The 13,090-nt window shown below is 50.1% G+C and overlaps 1 protein-coding gene across 5 annotated transcripts in view; it reads left to right on the top strand.

Moving 5' to 3' along the window:
• Positions 1 to 13,090, top strand: part of SSH1 (slingshot protein phosphatase 1) — a 76,879-nt gene that overhangs the window by 34,799 nt on the left and 28,990 nt on the right. For 4 of the 5 annotated variants that reach the window (XR_004439603.1, XM_033220726.1, XM_033220727.1 and 1 more), the window contains 3 exons: positions 4,681 to 4,745; positions 5,868 to 5,989; positions 12,336 to 12,404. Coding sequence is in view for 4 of the 5 variants with exons in the window: in XM_033220726.1 (XP_033076617.1) it covers positions 4,681 to 4,745; positions 5,868 to 5,989; positions 12,336 to 12,404 (256 nt within the window). In the remaining variant the exon portion in view is untranslated. Of the gene's footprint in view, positions 1 to 4,680; positions 4,756 to 5,867; positions 5,990 to 12,335; positions 12,405 to 13,090 lie in introns of those variants that run through there. The other variant, XM_033220729.1, reaches the window with a different exon arrangement.

The raw sequence follows: 13,090 nt of genomic DNA on the forward strand, positions 1-13,090 counted from the left end.
CTTACTAAGTAATAAGACTGGTTTTCTTAGGAGACTTGACTCAGAACTGAAGGCAGTTAGAAAGAGGAATTCAAGAAATGCAGGCTGGGCACGGTGGCTCATGCCTGTAATCCCAGCACTTCAGGAGGCCAAGGCAGGCGGATCACGAGGTCAGGAGATCAAGACCATCCTGGCTAACACGGTGAAACCCTGTCTCTAGTAAAAATACAAAAAAATTAGCCGGGTGCGGTGGTGGGCGCCTGTAGTCCCAGCTACTCAGGGGGCTAAGACAGGAGAATGGCGTGGACCTGGGAGGCGGAGCTTGCAGTGAGCCGAAATTGCGCCACTGCACTCCAGCCTGGGTGACAGTGAGACTCCGTCTCAAAAAAAAAAAAAAAAAAGAAACGCTTGCATGGCCCTGCATGATGTCTCACACCTGTAATCCCAGTGCTTTGGGAGGCTGAAGTGGGAGGATTGCTTGAGCCCAGGAGTTTGAGGCTGCAATGAGCTAGGATCACGCCACTGCCCTCCAGCCTGGGTGACAGAGGGAGGCTCTGTTTCTTAAAAACAATAACAACAAAAAACACTTATGGCCAGGCACGGTGGCTCTTGCCTGTAATTCCAGCACTTTGGGAGGCCAAGGTGAGCAGATCTTGCTTGAGCCAAGGAGTTCAGACCAGCCTGAACAACACAGTGAAACCCTATCTCTGCAAAAAATACAAAAATTAGCTGGGCATGGTGGCGCGTGCCTGTAATCCCAGCAAGGTGGGGAGCTGAGGTGGGAGGATTGCTTGAGCCCAGGAGGTCGAGGCTGACGCGTCACCACACCCAGCTAGTTTTTTGTGGGTGTGTGTGTAGATGAGGTCTCACTGTGTTGCTCACTGTATTGCTCAGTGAGCCATGATTGCGCCACTGCACTCCAGCCTGGGTGACAAAAAAAAAGACCCTATCTTAAAAAGAAAGAAAAAAATGCTTCCATGTAGGTGAATCTTTGTCGTAGATGGCCAGCATCTCGGCATTTCTTGGGGAGGCAGTGCATGATTGCATGTCTGTGAGCTGAGAAGGCCTTTACCTTTCAGAGCAGCAGCAGGTGAAACCAACCCATCACTGTGGCCAGTTTTCTTGTTACCTGTGATCATTGTGTTCGTTTAACCTCAATCATTCAGCTTCATTTTAGATCTGAGTGCTCAGGTTAGAATTCTGCACCATACAATTTATAGCAAACACCAAGGCTCAGTCAGTATTTTCACATACTGATGTTGATAATATTTAGGTCTGTTTTAAGCAAAGAAAATAACTGTCTGTATAAGTAGGCAGTGTGGTTTGTGGGAACAGTATTTGTTTTGAAACCAGACAGACCTGTGTTCCGATCCTAGTTCTCCAACTTACTAAGCTGTCATAGGTCAACTTCTAAGCCTCAGTTTCCTAGTCTTTACAATGGGCATCAAATACTGGTACCTCAGACAATATGGAAATTTAGAGTTATGCGTGTAACATACCTGCCTTTAGTAGGCGCTGTATATATATATGGGTAACTATCATTGTTATTACGATGACTTCTAGTATGATACAGCTATAAGCAGACCCTTCATTTTTTTTTTTTTTTTTTAATTATATGAAAAGTTTTTTTAGAGACGGATCTCATTACCTTGCCCAGGCTGGTGTGTAGTGGCCTGACCATAGTTCACTGCAGCCTGAACCTCCTGGGCTCAAGTGATCTTCCAGCCTCAGCTTCCTGAGTAGCTGGGACCATGGATGCGCATCACCACACCCAGCTAGTTGTGTGTGCGTGTGTGTGTGTGTGTGTGTGTGTGAGGTCTCACTATGTTGCTCAGGCTGGTCTCCAACTCCTTGCCTCAAGCCATCCCACCTCAGCCTCTCAAAGCATTGGGATTACAGGTTTGAGGCTCCATACTCAGCCAGATTCTTCATTCTTGAATTTGCTAATTATTCTGCCCTCTTAGAAATGTAGCTGTTCATGTTTTAACTGTAACACATACAACAAAGCAAACGCTCAAGCTCTGGTCACTAAGTGTCATATACCTCCTTCCTATAATCCAAAGACTAGAAGGGTAGGATGCAAGCCACCGGCTGGCTGACTCTTATGCCCTGAGGTCTGGAGTGGACGATGAGGTCAGAAGGCAGAGGGGCCTACCAGCTGTCCACAGTTGGTCTGTAAATGACCTTGGGACAGGCACAGACTAGACTTACATTAGTTCCTTTTTTTTCCCTAGAATTACCATTACCATCAAGTCTCATGAATGTACCAGAGTCCCCCCAGTAACCACCGTGCAGAGCTGAGTACAATTGAGGGTTAATTCTGTCCGTGGCAAAGTCGTTCAGTTTGTTTCAGCCAGTCCGGTCAATTTGAGACCCTTTCTAGGGCTTGTATTCTCTGATTTTTTTGTGTGTGGATGTCAGACTGGGGTTTGGATTTCTGTCTGTCAGCAATTCCATATCTCAGCAAACAATCCCACTGAAAGAAGTTTATCTGTGTGGAAAATGTCCCTTTCATTTAGGCATTTATCAGACGGGTTTGTTTTTGCTTTCCCCAGCGCAGTTCTGTGACTCGGGTGGATGGGGGGGTGCCAGGCAGGTGAAGAACCTCTCATGGTCGCTGTGTTGCGTTGGTGACATGATGGGTGGAGGAAGGGGGTGGGGAGCTCTATGGCTTTTTTTAATGTGAACCCTTATCTCCAAATCACTCATCATAGGGCCAACATAGGGTGTTATACACTGTGGAATTGTATAACTGGAGAGGACAGATAAGAGGGGCATGGTTCTTTTCTTTTTTACATTTTATTTATTGTGGAAAGAATGCTTAATTGGGCCGGGTTTGGTGGCTCATGCCTATAATCCCAGCACTTTGGGAGGCTGAAGTGGGAGGATCATTTGAGCCCAGGAGTTCGAGACCAGCCTGGGCAACATGGCAAAACCCTATCTCTATTGAAAAAAAAAAAAAATGCTTAACATGAGATCTACCCTCCTGACTAGAGGCACAAATTTCTAATGACCCAATTCCTCTCTGAGACAGGAAGTGCAATTTGGACATCATCTGTCATTGTCCCTTAAAATGAAAAAGATGCTTTTGCAAAAGGAACACAGTGTTTTCTTTTGGAGCATTTGAGTGTGTAAGCATTACTGATCCTTTTGGGGTTATAATTGTGATGTATAGGGTAATTTTTTTTTTTCCTTTGTAGAGACAGGGTCTCATCATGTTGCCCAGGGTGGTCTCACACTCCTGGGCTCCAGCGATCCTCCTGCCTTGGCCTCCCAGGTAGCTGGGACTAACTACAGATGTGAACGAACCAGAAAGCCCAGCTAATTTTTTACTTTTCTGTAAAGATGGGGTCTTGCCGTGTTGCCCAGGCTGATCTTGAATGCCTGGCCTCAAGTCCAGCCTTGGCCTCCCAAAGCACTGGGATTACAGGTGTGAGCCACCACACTAGGCTGATATTAGCATCTTTACAGATGAACCTTTCTTCAGAAAGAAATCCTTTCAGATATAAAGAAAAATGTATAAGCTAGAGAAAAAAGCAACCTTGAAGTCACATCTGCTACTTTAATTAATTATGCACCTCCCTTACAATTTTCCCCTCCGTGAAAGTGTGCCCTTCTGACAGGGTCTCCTGCTTCACGCGAGACTCATGGCCAGTAAGAGACTTTCCTCACTGCACTCCAGGGACACCTCCTGAACCCTGGGGCAGCTCAGAGAAGTTCAGAAGCCACCCCTGGATTACTGCCTGTTTTACATAGTGAAGAAAAAAGAGTACATAATTTTTAGCAAGAAAAGAGAAAATGACAGGTTGTTGTCTATTCAAATTATTTCTCTGGGCAACCAGCATACAGCTGCTGTCTATAGAGTCACTTAAACATTTCCCCTTCTGGTTATGGAAATAATATCTGTCTCCAGTGGAAAATGCAGAAATTTGAAATGGGGCCCGGGGTGGGGTAGCTCATGCCTGTAATCCCAGCACTTTGGGAGGCTGAGGCGTGCAGATCACTTGAGGTCAGGAGTTCAAGACCAGCCTGGCCGACATGGTGAAACCCTGTCTCTACTATAAATACAAAAATTAGCTGGGTGTGGTGATGGGTGCCTGTAATCCCAGCTACTTGGGAGGCTGAGGCAGAAGAATTGCTTGAATCCAGGAGGCAGAGGTTGCAGTGAGCCAAGATTGCACCACGGCACTCCATCCTGGGCGACAGTGCAAGACTCTGTCTCAAAAAATAAAAATAAAAAAAAGGAAGAAGAAGTTGTTTGAAGAGGAAACATGATGCTCTGTCCTTTTTCTCTAATGATGAACTCCTAGCAAATGCCTTACTTCCAGCCACTGCTGTCATTTCTAGGCACCCCAACCTGCCGAGTAACATTGCCTTGGATGGAATAACAGTTTTCTCTAGGCTCTCCTGTATTTTCCACATTTTGTATTTGGAAACCTATATTGTATGTATTTCAGGAAATAAGAACAACTTTTAACAACATGACAGTAAGCTACATGTCACCCATCCGCATCACACAGTATTCAGAGTGGTATAAGAGAAATAGAGACTTGAAGTTTTTGTGGTGATTCTCCTGTGGTGTAGGTAGACAAATTTTAACTTCTCACTCTTTTTCCGGGCCCTCAAAATCAGCCTTTCAGAGGTTTGTTTCCTAGAAAGTAGGTAGGAGACCTTTTAAACCTTTCTTTATTGCTCCACCAGGTGACCTGCCTCAGCATCTTCAGGTGATGATCAACCTTCTGCGTTGTGAAGACAGAATCAAGCTGGTAAGAAGCGGTGAGAATGTCAAATTTAAAAATTTTTTTTTTTTTTTTTTTTTTTTAGTTTTTGTGAGATGAGGGTCTTGCTCTGTTGCCCAGGCTGGAGTGCAGTGGCATGATCCTAGCTCACTACAGCCTCAAACTCCTGGGTTCAAGCAATCCTCCCACCTCCTCCTCCTGGGTAGCTGGGACTACAAGTGTGTACCACCCTGCCTAATTTTTAAAAAAATTCTGTGGATGTGGGGTCTTGCTGTTTTGCCAGGCTGGTCTTGAACTCCTGGCCTCAAACGATTCTCCTGTCTCCGCCTCCCAGAGTCCTGGGGTTACAGGTGTAAACCACCGTGCCCAGCCAGCACGTTTTAATTTTTAATTGTGAAACTTGGTGGGGAACCATTCATGAATGATAGGGGGAAAAGCTTTTACATTACAACAAATTCTCCTCAAATTGTTCACTAAAGCCAAAGCCAGGTTGACTCCTCAGTACCCCAGAGAGGCCGGAGGAGGGATGAAACTGGTCTCCACGCCGGTTAAATTAAGCTAAATAAGAACTTTCTTTGGATTTCATGTGTTCACTGATTTCTTGCATTTTGGGTGTCTCCTCTGAGCCAGGCAGCATCCCTGGTGTTACAGAGAGAAACGAGGCCTGGTTCCTGCTGTCAAGAACTTCCTCTTTGTGTGTTTTGTTGTTGTTGTTGTTGTTTTTGTTGTTGTTTGAGACGGAATCTCACTCTTGTCGCCCTGGCTGGAGTGTGGTGGTATGATCTTAGCTCACTGCAACCTCCGCCTCCCAGGTTCAAGAGATTCTCGTGCCTCAGTCTCCTGAGTAGCAGGGATTACAGGCTCACGCCATCACGCCTAGCTAATTTTTGTATTTTTAGTAGAGATGGGGTTTTGCCATGTTGGCTAGGCTGGTCTCAAACTCCTGACCTCAAGTGATCTGCCTACCTTTGCCTCCCAAAGTGCTGGGATTACAGGCCTGAGCCACCGCACCCAGCCAAGAATTTTCTCTTCATTTTTAACTCCCGGAGGGAAAGGTAGAACACTGAAAGTGTTGATCTTGCGTTGGAGATGGGAGGGAGGCACCACCTCCAAAGGCAGGCCAGTGAGAGCATGTCTGCCCTGTTCCAGGCCGTGCGCCTGGAGAGCGCCTGGGCGGACCGGGTCCGGTACATGGTAGTGGTGTACAGCAGCGGGCGCCAGGACACCGAGGAGAATATCTTGCTGGGAGTGGACTTTTCCAGTAAGGAAAGGTGAGTCTGATGAGCTAGGTGTTCCCTTCTGTGTGGGAGGCAAGAGTTGCTGCTAGAAAAAGGTTTCCATGGTCCCATATCCATGTGGGAGAGGGCTGCGTCCTGATGGAGAGCCTGGGGAGTCGACACTGGGAACACTAGGGTGTGCCATTTCAGCTCTGTGTGCCAGGCACCGTGCCAGCTCCAGGCGGTGCTCTCGGAGCTCAGAGTTGATTGAGAGGACAGAAAGTTATGCTGTGCTTAGAGAGGTTTCACGCCAGCTGCTGTGGAGTGGGGCACCTTAGCCAGGAATGCTTCCTGAGGGAGGTGACAACAATGCCAAACCCCGAAGGCCAAGCCAGAGTCCGCCAAGGGAAGCAGGAGACCCTCCCAGGCAGAGGGGCCCGTGGAGAAGTATGGAAATCGATGGGTCTCCTCTCAGACACCTTACCCCGTAGTGATACTCCACAGGTTCCCAAGTGGAGTGGGAACTCCACCTTCATGGCAGATCCTAGTCAGAGGCTGAAGAGTAGCTTGTAATTTCCCACTAACTGGAGGCCAAGTAAGTTAGAGCATTGACTCCATGATGTGTGTGAAATGAGGGTGGGATCCCTCCCCGGGTGGGATCCCTCCCCTGACATCTCAGATAAATGAATGCTGGTGAGATCATTGCAGAACCTGGATTTGTTCAAACTAGATTAGACTCCCTTTATTCATCATTCATTCGTCAACTCATTCAATAAGCATATGATTTCTTTGCATTCTCCTGTGTATGAGGCAGTGGGCTAGGCCCAGGTAAACAAAGAAGCAACAGCACAGTTCCTGGCCTCAGAGGGCTTCTAAGTGAGCTTGGAAGACAGTCACAACCAGGTAGGAGGGAGAGAGTGACCGGGAGGTGCTGGGGTTTTGTGAGACCACAGGAGGAGGCGGCTATTGAGAGCACCTGGCAGGACCTTTCTGGCAGGAGTGAAGCCTAAGCCGAATCTTAACGGGCAAGTGGGCAGTCAGGCGAGCTCTAGGGTGGAGGCAGAGCCGCGAGGTGCATTTGAAGAGCATTTCAGGCAGAATCGACAGCAGAAACCAGTCAGGGAGGCTGTGAGTGTCATGGTAACAGTACGGTCTTGTCTTGTTCCTGTGAGAGCTTCTGTAAGTCACATGCTAGCAACTGAGACTTGGATGCTTTTTAGAAGTAAATGAATAAAAAAGGGAGGACATTTCTTTTATGACATGCCCCCCACCCCCGCAGTACATAATAAATAGCACTATAAGAAAGTTTCCTGTGACGCATGTAGGAGGTGGAGTTGGGGCTGGCACCTGTGGCCTTGACCTGGTTGGGAACCTGGGGCTAGAAGAACCTGTAGCATAGGAGGTGTTAGGATGTGAGCGCTAAAGAACCACTTGGAGACTGGAGGGCGTGGTCCATTAGGACAGGGTGCCACCAGGCAGATGCTCTCAGAAATGCCCAGAGCCCCATCTATTTGGCCATTATCTGTATGGTTGTAAGGCATAGCGGTGTTTAGTGTTTGACCGTCTTGCAGTTGTAATTGTTCTTCCAATGACTATTCAGCTTTTCGGAATCTTTCTGAGGCAGGGACTTTCCTCACAAGTGTGGCCTGTTCCAATCATGCTTTCTGATCCTGAACAGAAATCGGCCTCTTGTGGCCTGTGCCCATTGTCTTGATCCGAACCATGGGAGCGGTGTGGAAGCCCAGTCCTCCTGACTGTAGAGTACAGCACACCTACAAAATGCCTCCGTGGACATCTCATTTAGCCCCTTCATTCCCCTGGGGTGGGTAGTCCTACCTCAGGTTTTACACATGACAGAAGCTCACGAGGCTGCAGTGATTACCCCAGGGTCATCCCAGTAAGTGGCCGGCCTGGGACTTGCGGGCAGGGCTTTTCCTGTCGACCTGCTGAATGAATAGATCCCATGCATTCTTTCCCAGTGAGCTGCAGCTCTCTTCCTATACACCGCCTTGCTCTTTCATTCACTTCTAGGTCTATCGTGTATGGATTTGTTAGCTCTTTCTCTGTGCCGGGTGCCCCACCAGGTGCTGGGGCCACATCAGGGAGCATGGCAGACACACCTGCAGTCTCACAGAGCTCATAGGCCAGCAGTCATGGGCATGCCTTAGATGCACACACGTGCGCTCCCACTCCACTGCTGCCTGGCTGGAGGAGACAGGCCCACGTGCTCATCCGCAACGCCCCCACGGTGCTCTTCCCTCCCACCCTCTTCTCCCTTTGCCTCCCCTCGGCACCCACCTTCCCTCTCCCTGTGGTTCTCTCGCCTCCATTGCATGCTCCTCCCTCAGGTTCGAGTCTCTGCGCCCTCTGAGCAGGAGCCACAGCCCACCTGTGGGCACCGACCCCAAGGCCAGGGCAGGTCTCTGAGGTTGGAGAGGGCAGTCGAGAGGCCACCCAAGGTGAGCAGGGGCCTGACAGGAACCAGAACTAAGCAGTCCTTCCTGTCGCTGGGCCTGATGCAGCTGTCTTCCGTGCCTGGGGAATCCCGGGGGCTGGGAACTGGGCCTTCTCCTGCAGCTCCCACATTGCCTGGGCACCAGGCTGTTGTCTTCCTTCCTGGCTTGAAAACAACGTCCAGGTCCCCACCAAAAGTGTTTGACCTGCTGAGGGAGTAAATATACTTGTTTTTTCTAAATTCCTTCCTTGGGATTTTGTTTTTTGATTCCCCCTGCCAAAAAAAAGAAAAAGGAAAAAAAAAGAGACGAGCATTGCCCCCAAAGGGGATCTTCATAAGAGTCCAAGTGCTGTCCAAAAGGCAGTATTGGAATGACGGCTGCTGCACAGGCTCGCACACCCTCACTCAGCGTTTTTGTTTATGTTTTTGTTTTTGTTTTTAAGACAGGGTCTCACTCTATCACCCAGGCTGGAGTGCAGTGGTGCAATCTGGGCTCACTGCAACCTCTGCCTCCCGAGTTCAAGCGATTCTCCTGCCTCAGCCTCCTGAGTAGCTGGGATTACAGGCATATGCCACCATGCCTGGATAATTTTTGTATTTTTAGTAGAGACAGGATTTCGCCATGTTAGCCAGGCTGGTCTTGAACTCCTGACCTCAAGTGATCAACCCTCCTCGGCCTCCCAAAGTGCTGGGATTACAATCATGAGCCACTGCACCCGGCCTCCCTCAGAGTCTTATGTCTACATATGCATCCTGGGGAGACCAGAGCAGCCACGCCACCCTAGGGTTCAATCTTGGATTCTTTTCTCTTCTCTTCTTTTCTCTTCTCTTTTCTTTTTCTCCCTTCCCTTCCCTTTCCCTTCCCCTTCCCCTCCCTTTCCCTTTCCTTTCTCCTTCCCTTCCCCTCCCCCTCCCCCTTCCCCTTCCCCTTCCCCTCCCCCTCCCCTCTCCTTCCCCTTCCCCTTCCCCTCCTCCTCCCCTTCTCCTTCCCCTTCCCTTCCCCTTCCCTTTCCTTTCTCCTTCTCCTTCCCCTCCCCCTCCTCTCCCCCTCCCCTTCCCTTTCCCTTCCCCTTCCCTCCCCTTCTCCTTCCCTTCCCCTCCCCCTCCCCTTCTCCTTCCCTTCCCCTCCCCCTCCCCTTCCCTTCCCCTCCCCCTCCCCTTCTCCTTCCCTTCCCCTCCTCCTCCCCTTCCCCTTCCCCTTCCCTTCCCCTCCCCTTCCTCTCCCTTTCTCTTTCCTTCTCGTGTTTTTTTTTTTTTTTTTTTTTTTAATGTGGAGACAGGATCTCCCTCTGTCACCCAGGCTAGAGTGGTGAAATCACGGCTCATTGCAGCCTTGACCTCCCAGGCTCAGTCATTTCTCCTACCTCAGCCTCCTGAGTTGCTGGGACCACAGGCCCATGCCACCATTCCCTGCTGATTTTTGTAATATATATAATTTTTTTTTTTTGAGACGGAGTCTCACTCTGTCACCCAGACTGGAGTACAGTGGCAAGATCTCGGCTCACTGCAAGCTCCACCTCCCGGGTTCACGCCATTCTCCCGCCTCAGCCTCCTGAGTAGCTGGGACTACAGGCACCTGCCACTGCGCCCGGCTAATTTTTTGTATTTTTAGTAGAGATGGGGTTTCACTGTGTTAGCCAGGATGGTCTTGATCTCCTGACCTCGTGATCCGCCCGTCTCGGCCTCCCAAAGTGCTGGGATTACAGGCGTGAGCCACCGCGCCCGGCCAATATATGTAGTTTTTTAAAAAAATCACGATTGCACAGGCTGGTCTCAAACTCCTGGGCCCAAGCAGTCCTCTTTGTCTCCACCTCCCTAAGTGCCAGGATTATAGGTGTGAGCCACCACACCCGAGCAGGATTATGTTTTCAATTCGGATTGGGAACGTTTTGAGTGCCATGAGCATACACCACCGTCCACGCATCAGTGTTTTGTCATCAGGGAAGGACTCCACGATGGAGTCTTGGAACAGATCGGTTTCCTGCCTGGACCGCTAGACCCATCTGGCTTCTCTGTTCCTGCCATACAGGCCCTAGGAACTTGGAGCCTGCTTTCTTCTTCTGCAATTCCTCCCACCCACTTTATCCTTTGGGGTCACTCTTCCTCTAAAGATTCAGTTTCCTTAACTATATATCCCTTTCCTGCTTCCCATATATGCTCCCCAGGTGGAGACAAGAGGACTGCTTGAGCCCAGGAGTTTGAGACCAGCCTGGGCAATATACTAGGACCTTATCTCTACAAAAAGTTTTTTTAAAAAAGCTGGGCATGGTGGCATATGCCTGTGGTCCTAGTTAGGAGGCTGAAGTAGGAGGATTGATTGGGCCCGGAAGGTGGAGGCTGCAGTGAGCTGTGATTACGCCACTGTCCTCCAGCCTGGGCAATGGAGCAAGACGCTGGCTCAAAAAAAGAAAAATATGCTTCCCATGGGCCCACCTTCCTTGTGAAAATCTTATTGTTAATCATTGTAGGACCGCTGGAAACACAAAAGGAACAGCTAGGGGATGATAGGAGATGAGGGCAGTTGTTGCCGTCCTGCGTGGTCCCTGTTCCTTGCTCCTGACTCTAGTTGAAGATTATGAGCAGAAGTCCCCTGTGGGCTGACCCTCTTGCACATCCATGTCCAAGGGAGGCCGGTCTAGGGGTTTAGTTTCCACATGGTTTCATGTGCTCCTTATTTCCTATGGGCAGTCTCATCCCTGCCCCCTTATCCTCCGCCTGTCCTGGGAGGCCCCGCCCCCGGCCTAGGCTTGGCCTTGGCGCCCCCGTCCTGTGCTCTCTGCAGCTCTCTGTGCTATACCCACCTCCCTATCAGTCCCTGGCAAGGGTCATCAGTGCTCAGGTTGGGTGTTCTAGACTGCATGTTCCCAGGGCACCATCTGACCTGGCTTCTGCCTATCGGACTTGGGCTCCACAGGGACCCCTTCCTTGCCTCCTCCTGGCACTGACACAGCCACGTGGTCCCTAGAGCTCTGTGAGGCCCAGCATAAATTTTATTTTGCAATACTGTGAGAGAAATACAGTTAGTCCCTCCGGAGTGGGTAGGATGGCAGGGAGGGACCTGAGAATTTGCCCACCCCAAAAGCCTGAGTGTCATTGGCCAGAAGGGCTTGGAACAACCTTCCCCACAGATATAGAAGCATGGGGTTGAGAAAAGTCCTGCATGGGGCAGGGTGCTACCCGGAGGGGAGCTGGGTCTGTGATCCCCAGAGGCCCCATCCACACGGGCACACAAAAACATGACCGTGGTGTTGGCAGCAGCAGAGATGGAAGCATGAGATTCCTGAGGTCCGTGGAGCTGGCCCTTGGCACAGTTACAGCGGCTTCTCACAAGCCAACTTTTAAATGCCTGAAGAGTTTTCATCATCATCTGAGGACTCTCCGATAAGCACTTTCTTTCCCTGTTTTTCAGTGGCGCCAGTCTCTGCAGTTATTTGGTCTCATTTCACTGGTAGGATGGGCAAAACAAAACCAGATTAAGCGAGATTGTAAAACAGCAACCACACTAAAGGCGCAGGTGTAGAGGTTCGAAAGTGAGCTCCGGGAACGGTGTGAGCACACTCCCCTCCTTGCCACCCAGGACAGGCTAGGCCAGGCCAGGCCGGGGTTGGCCACTGGTGCTTGCCTGTGTACCCCCGAGTACACATGTGGCCTCCGCCAGCAGAACACCAGCCCTGGGCGGCTGCCTCCCTGCTGCAGAGTGGGCATGCGGTCAGCGCACACTGCACCCAAGAGCTTCAGCTGAGCACTTACGGAGTTGTATCCACAGGGCCATCCCAGACCCGTGTCTTCTAGAATTCATCAGTGAACAGTTCCTATGCAGACAGCCTAAGGGCCACTCCCACACGTACATCCAACAGCCCGTCCTGGACCAGGTGGTAAGCTGGAAAAGCTGTGCATGTGCATGGGTAGACACTGACTCCACACGTCTTTTCTCCCCCTTCGCAGTAAAAGCTGCACCATTGGGATGGTTCTCCGACTGTGGAGCGACACGAAAATCCACCTTGATGGAGATGGGTAAGGAGGTCTTTAAAAGATTCTCTCACTCTATGTAGGCTTTGAAACACGAGCTGGTTCGGGCATCCTTGGATGATCTTTAGCACAGAATGACACATGTGGCGGGAGTGTCACAGCAGGAGAAGTCATATTGCCCTCGAGTGAGCTCCACGAGGGAGGGTATGTTTTGGATGTCCCGTTAGGGAGTTTAGCTCATGAAGTATCAGTGGGAGCGATTACAGGAGATATGCTGCTAGTGTGAAGTTCAAGACAGCGGTAAACCGATATCCATCCACCACCTCAATTGGTTAAGTGAACTCTCACCACATGCCCTCCACAGGGCTCGTCCTGAAAGTTCACGGATGAATGTGGTGCAGCAGGAACTCACCAGCTTTGGGGGTACAAGGAGAGACATACAACTGACAGGCACAACAAGGTTTCAGGTGCCACCTTGGGAGCCACAAAGGAGGAATGAACCAGTTCCACCCAGGCAGGGCAGTCAGGGGATGAGGGCCGTCCAGCGTCCGCACGCATTCACTCCCAAGGAGGTGGTGGGCACAGTGAGGAGTGGGAAGAAACAGAATAGGAAAGTGGCCCAACACGGGGATTCTAAGCAGGTCAGAGTTACGTTGCTTCATAGGATGGGAAGAGAAAAATAAAAATTTGATTTGTTGTTTAAGCGATGGGGTTATGGGGATATTTTTCCT

The sequence above is a fragment of the Trachypithecus francoisi genome, unplaced genomic scaffold (assembly GCF_009764315.1).
Source record: "Trachypithecus francoisi isolate TF-2019V2 unplaced genomic scaffold, Tfra_2.0 Lachesis_group11, whole genome shotgun sequence".
NCBI classification, from domain to species: Eukaryota; Metazoa; Chordata; class Mammalia; order Primates; family Cercopithecidae; genus Trachypithecus; species Trachypithecus francoisi.